Source organism: Pholis gunnellus, assembly GCF_910591455.1.
Source record: "Pholis gunnellus genome assembly, chromosome: 21".
In the NCBI taxonomy this organism is placed as follows: domain Eukaryota; kingdom Metazoa; phylum Chordata; class Actinopteri; order Perciformes; family Pholidae; genus Pholis; species Pholis gunnellus.
This window is the reverse complement of record NC_136548.1, coordinates 5562058-5574169: the sequence shown is the minus strand read 5'-3', so window position 1 is coordinate 5574169 and position 12112 is coordinate 5562058. Positions and strand designations below refer to the sequence as shown.

At 42.0% G+C, this 12112-nt stretch overlaps 2 protein-coding genes across 3 annotated transcripts in view; one reads left to right on the top strand and one right to left on the bottom strand.

The window, feature by feature from the left end:
- slc39a11 (solute carrier family 39, member 11) overlaps positions 1-6304 on the bottom strand; it is a 91324-nt gene extending 85020 nt beyond the window's left edge. The window contains exons 1-3 of one of the 2 annotated variants that reach the window (XM_079182071.1): positions 6268-6304; positions 4571-4766; positions 3182-3220 (exon numbers count right to left, since the gene is read on the bottom strand). In XM_079182071.1, the coding sequence (XP_079038197.1) occupies positions 3182-3220; positions 4571-4678 (147 nt within the window). In that variant the 5' untranslated portion in view covers positions 4679-4766; positions 6268-6304. The remainder of the gene's footprint in view (positions 1-3181; positions 3221-4570; positions 4767-6267) is intronic. The other variant, XM_079182070.1, reaches the window with a different exon arrangement.
- A 4578-nt stretch (positions 6305-10882) lies between these two features.
- On the top strand, positions 10883-11902 carry LOC306713363 (somatostatin receptor type 2; the record flags this gene model as incomplete). The annotated part of the gene is made up of 1 exon (XM_079183031.1): positions 10883-11902. The coding sequence occupies one exon, from the start codon at positions 10883-10885 to the stop codon at positions 11900-11902; it is 1020 nt and encodes a 339-aa protein (XP_079039157.1).
- Positions 11903-12112: the final 210 nt, after the last annotated feature.

The window sequence follows — 12112 nt, the reverse complement described above, 5'->3', positions numbered from 1 at the left end:
ATCAAACCTGGATGTGCGTGAACGGGCTATTATCTGCTGCTTTTTCTCTCACTTTTTGTTCGAGTCTATTGTTCATCTCATTAACAATTGTTCTGAACGTCACAGTCTTTCTGGGAAGGCAATATATCTTCATGAGTCACCTCAAGATTTTTTTTCCTACAGTGACATTTGACGAATTATATCTGATGTCTTCGATCCAACATTACAGTCATGCATCTTTTCTGGCTGCAGTCGCAGATAATGTGTGTGGCATCAAGCCTTCATCTAGGGGTCAAAACCATGACGAGGATTTGATGGATGCCGTGACCACGCCCACTCAGGAGACAGGGAGTGTATACCGTTTCATACCATTAGCTCAGATTTATTGCCTGCATTTGTTAAAGAGCTGTTTTGGTTAAGACTAACGGAAATTGATGGCCATAACATAAATTGTGTTGCTAAATGATCCAGGAGACTATTGACTATATCAATAAAAAGAAACCTTTCAACCGTGAATATATAGTTTGGAACCAGCTGCTCTCCCAACTTCAAAACTCAAGGGCAGCTTCCAAAGGACGGCATCATATTTAGCAGCGTTCCACTTAATTAAATGAATTAGTTGTCCATTTGTTGCTCATCTTCACCGATTTTTGCTAAATGGCCAGGTGGCACCTGCCATCAGGACTGAACTAAGCCAAGGAGAAAAGCTTGTCAGATTGTCAGTGGTATAGCGGGTGAGTAATAGCTATGCTTAGCACAATGGGAAAAGGAATTATGGAGTAAAAGGGAGAGAAAAACAACGGTTGAAAGAATAATAAAAGGTATTTCTGCTTCTACAGTAAAAGAAAACACCACACAAAACTTAATGATGTGTAACATTGCCTCCATCATTATCTGCCTCCATTCTTTAAACTGGCTCTTACTATCTGTCTGACCTTCTTTCATTCTCCATCTGCAGCCAAAAAGTAATCCCAAGGCCTCTCAGGACATTCTTCTTTGAACAGGGCATGAAGGGAGAACCGATCCACTTCCCTCCTCTTTCCATCTCCACTCCCAAAGGGAATTTTTTAGTTTTTCAGGCCTGCCATAGCTGTATTCATCAAATATAAAAGTCAAATGGAGCAGCCACATCTCGGAGGCACAACATCAGTGAGTGGGGAGGAGTGCCGCTTACCGTTTGCATTCAAAAAGCACAAGATTGCTAAAGTTGGCTACGTTCAGCAGCTGCACTTACTCTCTCTCTGTCCATACATCCTGTGTTAACAGCTTCTTTCTTCCAGGTACACAGTAGAAGCCAATGCTCATACTTCTTATCGTAGCTGTTACAAAACCATTCCTGCACTGTCAATGCCTACGAACGGGATTAAAAGCAAACATTTACAGTAATAGAAACCAAACTGGAGCCCAAAGTAGAGCAATAATTCAACGAAGATGAAACAGGAAAAGGTACTTCTCGCACTCCTGCATTTGCATCTTCTGCTCTGCCACCAGATATTAATAAAATTACACTATCACAGCCAAAAACCTACATACAATATGCAAGGGTTAGAATGAAAGATTTAGTTTCTTGCTAAAATAAATCACTTTAAAAATCATATTATGCCAACAAGGGGCTGTAAAATTGGAGAGACTCTGTTTCAATAATTCACACTGTTCATGTTGAGTGGCTAAGTTCATCAAAAATATATTTCAGAAAGATATGCTACTCACAAAGTTGAAGAGACGTTAAGCGAATGTTCTTCTCCGTCTTATCTGATTTCATTGGAAGGTATAAGAGCACCAGCACAGCCCGGGACGTAATTGAAAAGCTGTTCAGATTGACGGATAGATAACTGAGATGAGGGCTGATCGAGATTAGATCGATAGCTTTCCGCCACTCTCTTTCTCATGGCATCGCTCCTCATTTGGCATTAGTCTTATCACCTCACTTATCTGGGCCTGGAATTATCAACAATCTCACAATCACTATAAGGAATCGCAATTAAAATGTTTTTAAAAATAAAAAAGATCCATTTCACACGAATATATGACAGCTGTTCACGAAGCTGTCTACATGGAAACGAATGTTTGAAGGGGCAATCTCGAAGATTTGAATTCAAATAAATGTCTGTTAAGTCACCTTATATCGCAGATGGAGGTAACACAATGGTGATGAGTCTACGGAACTGTGGACACAATTCTGAAGAAGCTCATGTATATATATCTATATATAGATATATATAGATATATATATCTATATATGATTGATATGTGATGTAGACATTACACTTCTTCAGGATCTTTTGACCAGTTTGATCCAGCACTGTACCTTACACTTTTTAGCTTGAACAGTTAATTAAAGGGCCAGTGTGTAGCATTTCAGGGACTCTATTAGCAGAATGGAATATAATATTCATAACCATGTTTTGACCTTTGTGTGTAATCCCCTGAAACTACGAATTGTTGTGTTTTCGTTACCTTTAGAATGAGCCCTTCATATCTGCAGAATGCCCTGCAGTGAAGTCATTTTTTTGTCTCGTTCCTGAGTATCTTTGCTTGGATGTGCACACACTCGCACCTCTTCGGAGGTTTAAAAGAGTCTCATTATTTAAAATTCAAAAGAATGCTTAACATTCTGAACTTCTCACCTCGCACAATGTGGGTTTTTTTCCTATCACTTCCCTCTGTTATGAACCTCTAATAAGTTAAAACAGCTACGGCGCTTTCCTAAATCCCAGCAGAGATTTAGTACAAGATAGCTTTCATTGGCTTTAAAAGCTTGTAACGTAATTTTAATATTGTAATCGGCATCACGCTGAGACTTTGCCGTTCTGTGCCAGTTCAGATGTGCTCCCGATTCTCTACACTGAGACACTTGATAAATGTCGTCCGTGAACTGCTTCCCCCTCAGGAAATCAAGAAATGTAATTGTAGGAGTCAGATAGTGCGCTTCGGGGGCTGTACTTTCTATTGCAGCATAATGCCTCTTTAGACATGATAAGGCCAGGAATTCCTTCAGGGGAATAATTATCTCAAACTATGAATTAACATCGCATCTGGAAGTGTCAGGCTCCGTCTGTCTCTGGAAGAAACTCAGCCTGCCACAGTGACACGTCAAAAGAAACAACATCACATCGCAGCATCCTACTGGCACTGTATGTGTGTGTGTGTGTGTGTGTGTGAGAGAGAGTGTGAGGTTCAGTTCAAAAGAAATCTAACTCACCCCAGCCGCAAAACCTAAACTTCCATCCAAGATGCGCTTCTGTGAAGGGCAAACAAGAAGAGAGATTGTGAGAGTCAGTCAAACCAATATCCTCAAACCCTTCAGTAAACCTCTTTCTGTTGACTTAACTGAAGCATCAACTGAAAAATGCAACAATGTCCCGAGAGGCAGAGGCCCAGAGATTGAAAAAAAAACAATCTACGAGCAAAAGCAGTCTGTCAACAGTGGGGCTTCATGTCATTTACTGTAGGTTTAGCAGTTATATTGGAAATCCTCAGCTCTTGGCAACAGCAGCTGAATGACTGAATACTTTTGGAAACATTTTGTCTTTACTTTAATATCATATACAATATATGTGCTGTTTTTTTAAAACCTTTTAATCACTGATTTATCTAATCAGTTTTGTGTATAGACGTTTGACTTGACTCGCGTTTAAGGGAACCAAAACACTGTTTAAATCAATCCTGAAATTACGTTCCCATACAACTAAACTGCATTTTCAATTGCGTTTAGTGGCAAACGTATTGTCTCCTGGATTACGTTTGTTTTTTGACGTATCACAAATACATTTCTAATCATAGTAAAGAGGAGGTCGGGGTGGATGGATGGCTCAACCCAACACAGGAGACCGCTGTCCGTGTGAAACCATAAGTCACCGTTGATTTACTTTCATTCACGGCCGTAACTTAAATAACGTAAAAAAACATGTATTTTAAGCCAAACCAAGTGGTTTTGTTTTGTTTTCATTTACAGCGTTAATCAGGTGTTTAAAACTGCGAACGTATTCCGGGTGAAGATACGTTTCCTTCAAAACGCAATTGAGAATGCAATTTAGCTGTATGGGAACGATATTTTGTCGAACATGTAGAACATCAGAAATGGTTTAACATTTTGGGAAATACCCTTATTTGCCGAGTCGCCAAGAGTGAGATGAGAAGATCACTCTAATGTCTGTCAGTTAAATATGATGTCGTAGCCAGGAGACATTTGGCTTAGCTTAGCATGAGCATTCAGAGCAGCGTGAAACAGCTAGCCTGGCTCGGTCCAAAGGTAACAAACTGCACCTCTAGAGCTCACTGATCAACATGTTTAACCCAGACTACAAACAAAACACGTGACACAGAAAGTTTTACTTTTCTTTGTTTCATTTTTGGACAGAGCCAACCAAGACGTTTCCCCGTCTCCAGCCTTAATGCTAAGCTAGGCTAACCAGCTGTTGGCTCCAGCTACATACTTACCACACAGATGCGGGAGTGGTATTAACTCAACGAACTCATTCCAAGACAGTGGCTAAGTTTATTTACCAAGATGCCAACTATTCCTTTAAAACAATGTGTAAAGTGTTAACTCGAGCTCCATGTGTCTGTGTGTTCTGGGTTCATGCAATACCTGTCGGCTGGAGAAGACAAACACCAGGGCTGCTCCGGCAGCGGTCAGAGCCCAGGTGAACAGAGTCCCCAGCAGGGCCTGGGTCACGGGGCTGTAGCCTTCCAGCATGGTGCCAGACCTGGACAAACAACACACTTCAACTCAAACCGATCCCAAGACGTGGAAGACGATATCTCGTCCGGTAAGACTTTGAGAACTGGAGGGGGAACAAAACATGTGGAGTTGAAATCTTCCAGTAACTGCCCTGCCTCTAAATAAGCCTGCTACTACGAGAATCTGGTCAATATTGTCCCCGTCTAGGAGACGTCATTGACACGAGAAAGCAACACAACTCTAACACTTTTACGATGTTCATATCTTTGATGCCAAAGTGTTGGCAAGAATGAGAAGAGAACAAACAACTGATCCCACAGAAGGGCAGGATGTGCTAAGGCTGACTCATCATAAATTTGTGCCTTTAAGCATTGGTATTACTAGTCTGACATATTGACGAACTCAACAAGTGAGAATCAAATCCTGTTTGACGAGGACTGTAGTATCCTGGAGCGCATTCTGCATCTGTGTAGCAAAACCTGTTGGGTTTGCTCCATCACTTCCCAATTGATGACAATACAGTACAGCCTAAGTTATGTTGATGATTCATTCTCACACAATACATGCAATGTACGGTAGGTGCTGTGAATACTAGGAGTGTCACTTTGTATTGTTCAACTATTAATTATCAGTTCAGAGGTAATATTTATAGAAACAAAGTGGCCACTGTGATCACACATGACTATTACTGTATAATATTAAAATGTTCAAACATAGTGTAATAGTGGCACAAGAAGAGACGAGTCATCAAACGGTCTGAGCCACGACCGTTAATGAGAAATATCTACATAAAGTTTGCTAACATTAGCTAACATTAGCCACTACTAGCTTCTGGTCAGAGTAGGTCTTGAAGACTGTACAGCAACAAAAAATAAAAAATGCCAGTGCTGAAATGAGAAAAGATGAGTCTTATACAGTCGCTTATGAATTTTGCTTTTCATTTGTCTGAAGAACAATGTGTTATTTGTTCTTTCCAAAGCGACATGGTCTCACTTTAAAGTAGCTTGAACTGCCAGCCTTTCACATTCAAATGCAATACATAAACATGTGAGTTACAAGTACTGGAAATATTCATCAATGTGAGCTGTAAGCAGTAGGAACTATTTTCATTTCATCATCAAATTACATTTTCATGAGCACTAATATTTACCACACAGCAGCACTGAGAGCTGCTCCATATGGTAAAAATGACTTGAATATTGATATTCATCTTAGAAACGCCAAATGATGATGTTGAATGAGAATTTTTTTTTTTTTTGCATATGTAGTGTATGTGTGTGTGTTTTTTATTGCTGCATAAACGGCTTTAATGTCGCGTCATCAATGTGTAACTGGTCTTCGTTACACACACGCGCGCACACGCGCGCACGCACACACACACACGCACACGCACACACACAGTACACAATGTAAGCAGGTAAATGAGAGCCAACCGGCTAACTTTAAATGCTTGCTCGCTGTATACTATAAAATAACGCCGTTACAATTCACTCAAACTCTATTTGCGGTGTCATTAAACTACACGCATTAATTCGGCAAAGTTTAATTTTGACCTATGTTTTATGTTAACGATCATTTTCGGCATTTGTTTCAGGTTTACTTACTTCTTTCCAGTGGCACCTCGCCGCCTCCGTATTTACTTCCTACTTCCCGGTACACGTGTCTGTGACAGCAAAAAGCCCCGCCTCTCCTCGCAGCCTATTGGTCAATCCCTTTGACAGAAGAAGCAGAAGCAGCAGTGGGAGGGAACGTATTAAATCATTTAAATATGATGAAAAACGCCACAGAGCAGTTTGGTAAACGGATGAAGTTCAGTTCTATTGTTTTTCTTTTCTTTTTTTTTATATATAAGAAACATGATACAAGACCATTTCACTGCAAGAACATGTCAATGTCTTATCAGAGATTAAATCAAACATATCCCAGTTGCTTAGAATTCAAAGTCAAATCTGAAACAGGAGAAAAGAAGGCAAACCAACACAGCATAATGCGACAAGCAGTGTCATAATTTAATGAACAGGTCTGTGGGGAGAGTGGTGCATGTGTAGGGTTTGGACAGTGGTGTAATATACTGTGTTTAAATACAACTTTGAGAAACTTTTACTTTACTTTAGAGTCTTTATTCGCTGCCACAATTCAGAGAAAAACATTGTTCTATTTATTCCACTACATTTATCAGACAGCTTTACAAATTAAGTTTGGACATATGAAACATATTAGTTTATATGATATATGTTACATTCTTGTAGATAAAACTTACCCACAGTACTGTATACAAAAGATATAATTAGCTCCACCGTGACCACTTACAATATTGAGATGCTTCTTATACATTACACACCCTTTAATATATAATTGTATAACAACAGGGGCATTTTTCTGCATTAATTATACTTTAAGTACACGTTCTCAACAATAATTACCACTTTGATTAAGTAACATTTCAACGCTGGACTTATATTAGTGTATATTACCGGATTACAACATTTACTCAAGTAAAGATAGTTCCCCACCACTGGTTTTTGGCTGCGTGTGTGTGTGTGTGTGTGTGTGTGTGTGTGTGGCACATGTGTGGACTTTCTGCCGGCTGACAAGAAACAGATTCTGGGGAAGTTGCTGTGGAATGTCCTCTTCCCAGTGAAGGTTTCCTGGATTGCTGCGCTCATTCACCTTTCAGTGGTAATTCCTAGGCATGTTGACCTTTGACTCACAGACCGATCATCACTAACTGATTCAAGCACTGAATTTCCTGATATAATTTTTGCATAATCAAATCTTACTGCAGCAATTATGCTGTAAAACTGATGGCTATATGAATAAAAAAAATTATTTTCATCATAACCAACCTTCCAAATACATACAATACTCGCAATATTTTATTGCAAGTATTTCTAGTTAAGTACAAGATACTGTATCTTTGTATGTATAATTAATGCAGAAAAATGCCCCTGTTGTTATACAATTATATATTAAAGGGTGTGTAATGTATAAGAAGCATCTCAATATTGTAAGTGGTCACGGTGGAGCTAATTATATCTAGTCATGAGACAAGTTGACCAATACTTTATATTTTTAAATCCTTTTATGAAGAAAATTGAATTAATCATGTCACTGACTTAAAGTGCAACATATCTTATGTATCTATTGCATAATGATCTCTCTGGGGATAAGCTGGTCTTTCTGCCTTTTCTTTAATGGGTTTCTGTGCTTGCAGGATTAGTGATAGGCTGTGCACAATGGTGGCTCAAGATGAAAGCAGTTACTCTTTGATTCCGAGAAACGGACTGATGTTTACCTCTGATGTGTTCGATGCCCGCTGTTTTATGCTAATACGACTATTATGTTAAAAACTCCTGCATTGGAAATATCCAAACATGACATCACGCTGCTTGTTGTTTGTGCTGTTTTGCATCATAATAGCAGGATTACACCACCACGGAAACATTTAGATGGAAGATAAAAGAGTGGTAGAGTGCATCAACCCTTTTTTTTTTTTACGGTGTTATTGCGTTTTTAAGTATATGTTTTCCATTAGATGTCTTAAAATACTGGAAATCACCAACCATCAGGGAATATGTTAATATGCCACCTTGGATACAATAAATCCATCCACTAATGCATTTAGATGATGCAATGACAGCCTTTTTGTATTTTATTAATGAAACGCAGATGTTACAGTGCAGTTGGGATCATTGCTCTGCAAACATTCCCTTAAATATTTGACATCTCTGTGTTGCAATTGCAGGAAGCCCGATTTGTATTACTCATGAGCACTCCGGGTTTATAGGCACTGTTGCTGGGAAACAAAAAGATGAAAATAAGCTTTTACCCAGAAACAATTTACAAGACAATAAGACGTTTCCAGATTCCTTCTGTGGCTTCTTCTCACTTCCAAGTATGCAGAAAGCAATTTGTGTGCCTGATTCATATTTTGCTGGAATTCTATTATTGCGTGCAAGCTGCAGATGGTCTCTGTGTTTCAGTTCTGGCTTTTTTTTTTTATTCACTCGAGCAGCATGGCTCTATGGGTGGAAATGTCAGCCTGTTATATCTCAAAAGCTATCGAATCGATTGCCATGAAATGTGGTACAGATATTCATGGTCCCCACCGGATGAGCACAATAGACGTTGGCGACCCCTTGACGAAACCTGTAGTATGATTGACATAGCGGTTCAGATTGAAACATATTGACAAATATGCAAGGTCCCTTGAGGATTAATCCCAATGACTCTGGTGATACACCAGCAGATCAAAATTCGTATTCAGTGAAAAAGCTTGACACCTATGAGCTAGAGTGGTGCATCATTTTGACAGACATTCATTATTCCTAGAGGGTGAATCTTAGAGACTTTGTAAGTTCCCAGACTTTTTCGTTTAGACACTGGAAATAAAAACCTTGTGAGGGGAAGAAGAGAAAGGACAGTCTCGAACAGTGCTCCTTAAAAGCTTAATTTCTGATAACTTGTAAAGTATCTCTTATCTTTGATTTTGGCAACGTGAAAGATCAACTTGGCTCGTGCTTTTGTTGTCGACAGCTCTGCCGCACTTGGATATTGATGACAGCGTGTCTGTCTGAACACCACAGTGAAATAGTGCCCGTGAAATACGAAGCTGTCAAACGTCTACGAATTTAGCACCATGAAACAGTGATTCCAGTGATGTTTTTACAGGGGTCTGGGGTCTGGGTGGGAAGATGGGCCTCCCTGTATGAAGTGCTAGTCTCCAGAGGGAAGTTAAGCCGCAACTCAATCAGCAGTTTAGACTACAAAGGCATTTTTTCCAGTTAATTGGAACCAGTCAAAAGCCAGAGTGAAGGTAGGTCTTGCAATATCTCTGAGGAAAACTGTGGCATCTGACGAATGAGCTTTCAGATTATGGTCTTTGAAATGAGATACAATCACTGGATAGGGGATGAAGTGATTGGAAGAACCGACTAGTTTTGATTGAGCTTTGCTTGCGGTGTTGATGGCGGGTGGTGGAACACACTGGAGGTTTTCTGGGGGGAAGTGCCCGGGTTATTCCAGCTATGCGTGTCAGAGCGGCAACAGGACGGAGGCCATCACTCACCCAGAGTCTTTAATCTTGCCACCCCCCCCCCCCCTCATTCCCTCTCTTTCACCTGAAGGGCTTTCTCCTCTCTCGTCTGTCTCCTTTTCACCTCTCGCTTTTCCTGTTTCGCCTCTTCCTTTGATGGAGTGACAAAAACAAGGTGGCAGGGGTTGGAGGAGGACGGAATGAGCCGAAGAGGCAAAAAAACAGCATCCCATGTCAAATGTCAAAAAAACAAAAGCCCTGAAAAAACACACGGCAGATTTCTCTTTCCTGTCGGAAGATTTACTCAGTCTGGGTTGTAAAGGTGGGTGGCCCGAGCAACGAGATAGTGTTATTATCTGTGTGTGTGTGTGTGTGTGTGTGTGTGTGTGTGTTTAGGTTGAGTTGTATGACCCCCCAGTGAACTGTGGTGAGACAAAATGAATGGTGGGGAGGTGGGGTGAAGTAAACAGAAGCAGAGGGGAGAGAAGAAAGAGTGGAGGGAGAAAAAAAGTAATGAAAACAAAAGTATTGCAGCAGATGGGGCCAGGGTTTACCTTGGAAACAGCATTACGGCAGAGGAACTGGGGGAGTACTGAGGAGGGGCGTGAGCCAAGCTGGAGTTTATCTCTGGAGACTGATGAACAAGGGGTGAGGGGGAGGTAGTAGGGTTGTAAGTGTGTGTGTGTGTGTGTGTGTGGGGGGGGAGACACACTCCTCGCACACTGTGGGGGAAAACATATAAAAGGGCTCCCAGGGAGAAAGAGTGGTCAGGCAAGCGAGTGGCCGTCCTGCTCATTTCCACACTGTTGTGCATCCCAGAGTGTGTTTACGCGAGTGTGTGCGTGTGTGTGCACATGTGGATCAGAGAGAAGCGTGCCGACTACCCCACCACAAAGGAATACACTTTTTTTTTTTTTACAATTGACTGGATGGGGGGGCAGTTGAAGAGTTGCTGAACCTGAGAACGGTGTTTGATTTTCAGGTTTTTTCAGTTGAGTTGTTTTCTCCTCTCTCCCTCTACTTTTAACTCCCACCACGGGGAGTGGAGAGGTGACTCTTGAGCTGCTTGCAGAGGAATTCGAACAGAAGCAGAGATTGTGTCCCTCTGAGCTGCCACTCCCCTGAGCTGTTATTTTGACTTTTTATTCTCTTTATTTTTTAATTATTGGATGGGCTGAGGCAGAATGGACGCCTTATCTCTATCAGATGTAGACTACAATCAGACATATGTGAATGATCATTATTTCTTTGAGGACAATATTGATGGCTATGGCATCTCCATGGCCATACTCTACTTGGTGGTTTGCATCCTGGGACTAGCTGGGAACTCCCTCGTCATTGTCGCCATTTTGAAATTGGACAAAATGTCATCTTCCACCACCGTGTACATATTCAACCTGGCTCTGGCCGACGGACTCTTCATGGTTGGTCTTCCCTTCATAGCGAGCCAGAACTTCCAGAACCACTGGATGTTTGGCGACACCGTGTGCAAAGTGGTCATGGTGCTGGACGGCATCAACCAGTTCACCAGCGTCTTCTGTCTGACGGCGATGAGCATCGACCGCTACATGGCGCTGGCCGACCCGCTGCGGTTCGCCCGTTGGAGAACGCCGCGCTGGGCCAAGATCGTCTCGGCATTCCTGTGGCTGTTCTCGCTCCTAACCATCCTCCCCATGGCGCTTCACTTCTCGGCCGATCGAGGCCTGTGCATACCAGACCTCGTTTCGGACGCCTGGTGGCTCGGCATCTTGTCTTACACCTTCGTGATGGGGTTCGCTTTGCCGTTCGCCGTCATGACGGCCTCCTACGCGGCGCTGCTGCTCACCCTGAGGGCCCAGCGGCTCCGAGCGCCACCGGCGAACCAGGAGAGCCACCGGCTGGAGCGGCAGGTCACCGAAATGGTGGTCGCAGTGGTGGTGGTGTTCGGGATGTGCTGGCTGCCGTTTTACACCTTCAACTTCTGCTCTCTGTACCAAACCGGCGTGGTGCTGCCCTTCGCCAGAGCTTTTGAGTTCGTCGTGCTGCTGTCGTACTCGTGGAGCTGCGCTAACCCCATCCTCTACGCCTGCCTCTCCGACACCTTCAGGAGGCACTTCCGCACGCTCCTCTGCCCTGCCGCCAAGTCGTCTCCCAGCATGCAGTGCAACACTGAATGGTATGACTTAAATGACACGGGTGTGCGGGATGTGACCATTCTGGCGTAGAGAGACGACGAAAAACTGATTTTACTCCATTTCCTGTCTTGATGCACTGCATGATACTTTTCACTTTCTTTAAACGTTGTTACTCATTTGATGGTTTGCAGATATGTGATAAATTTATTTTTTTCGTTTTGTTTTTGTAATTTCCACACTTAACTTGGAATGTATAAGTTGTACATATTGTCTCGCCCTGGGCGATCAGATTTGCTGAAT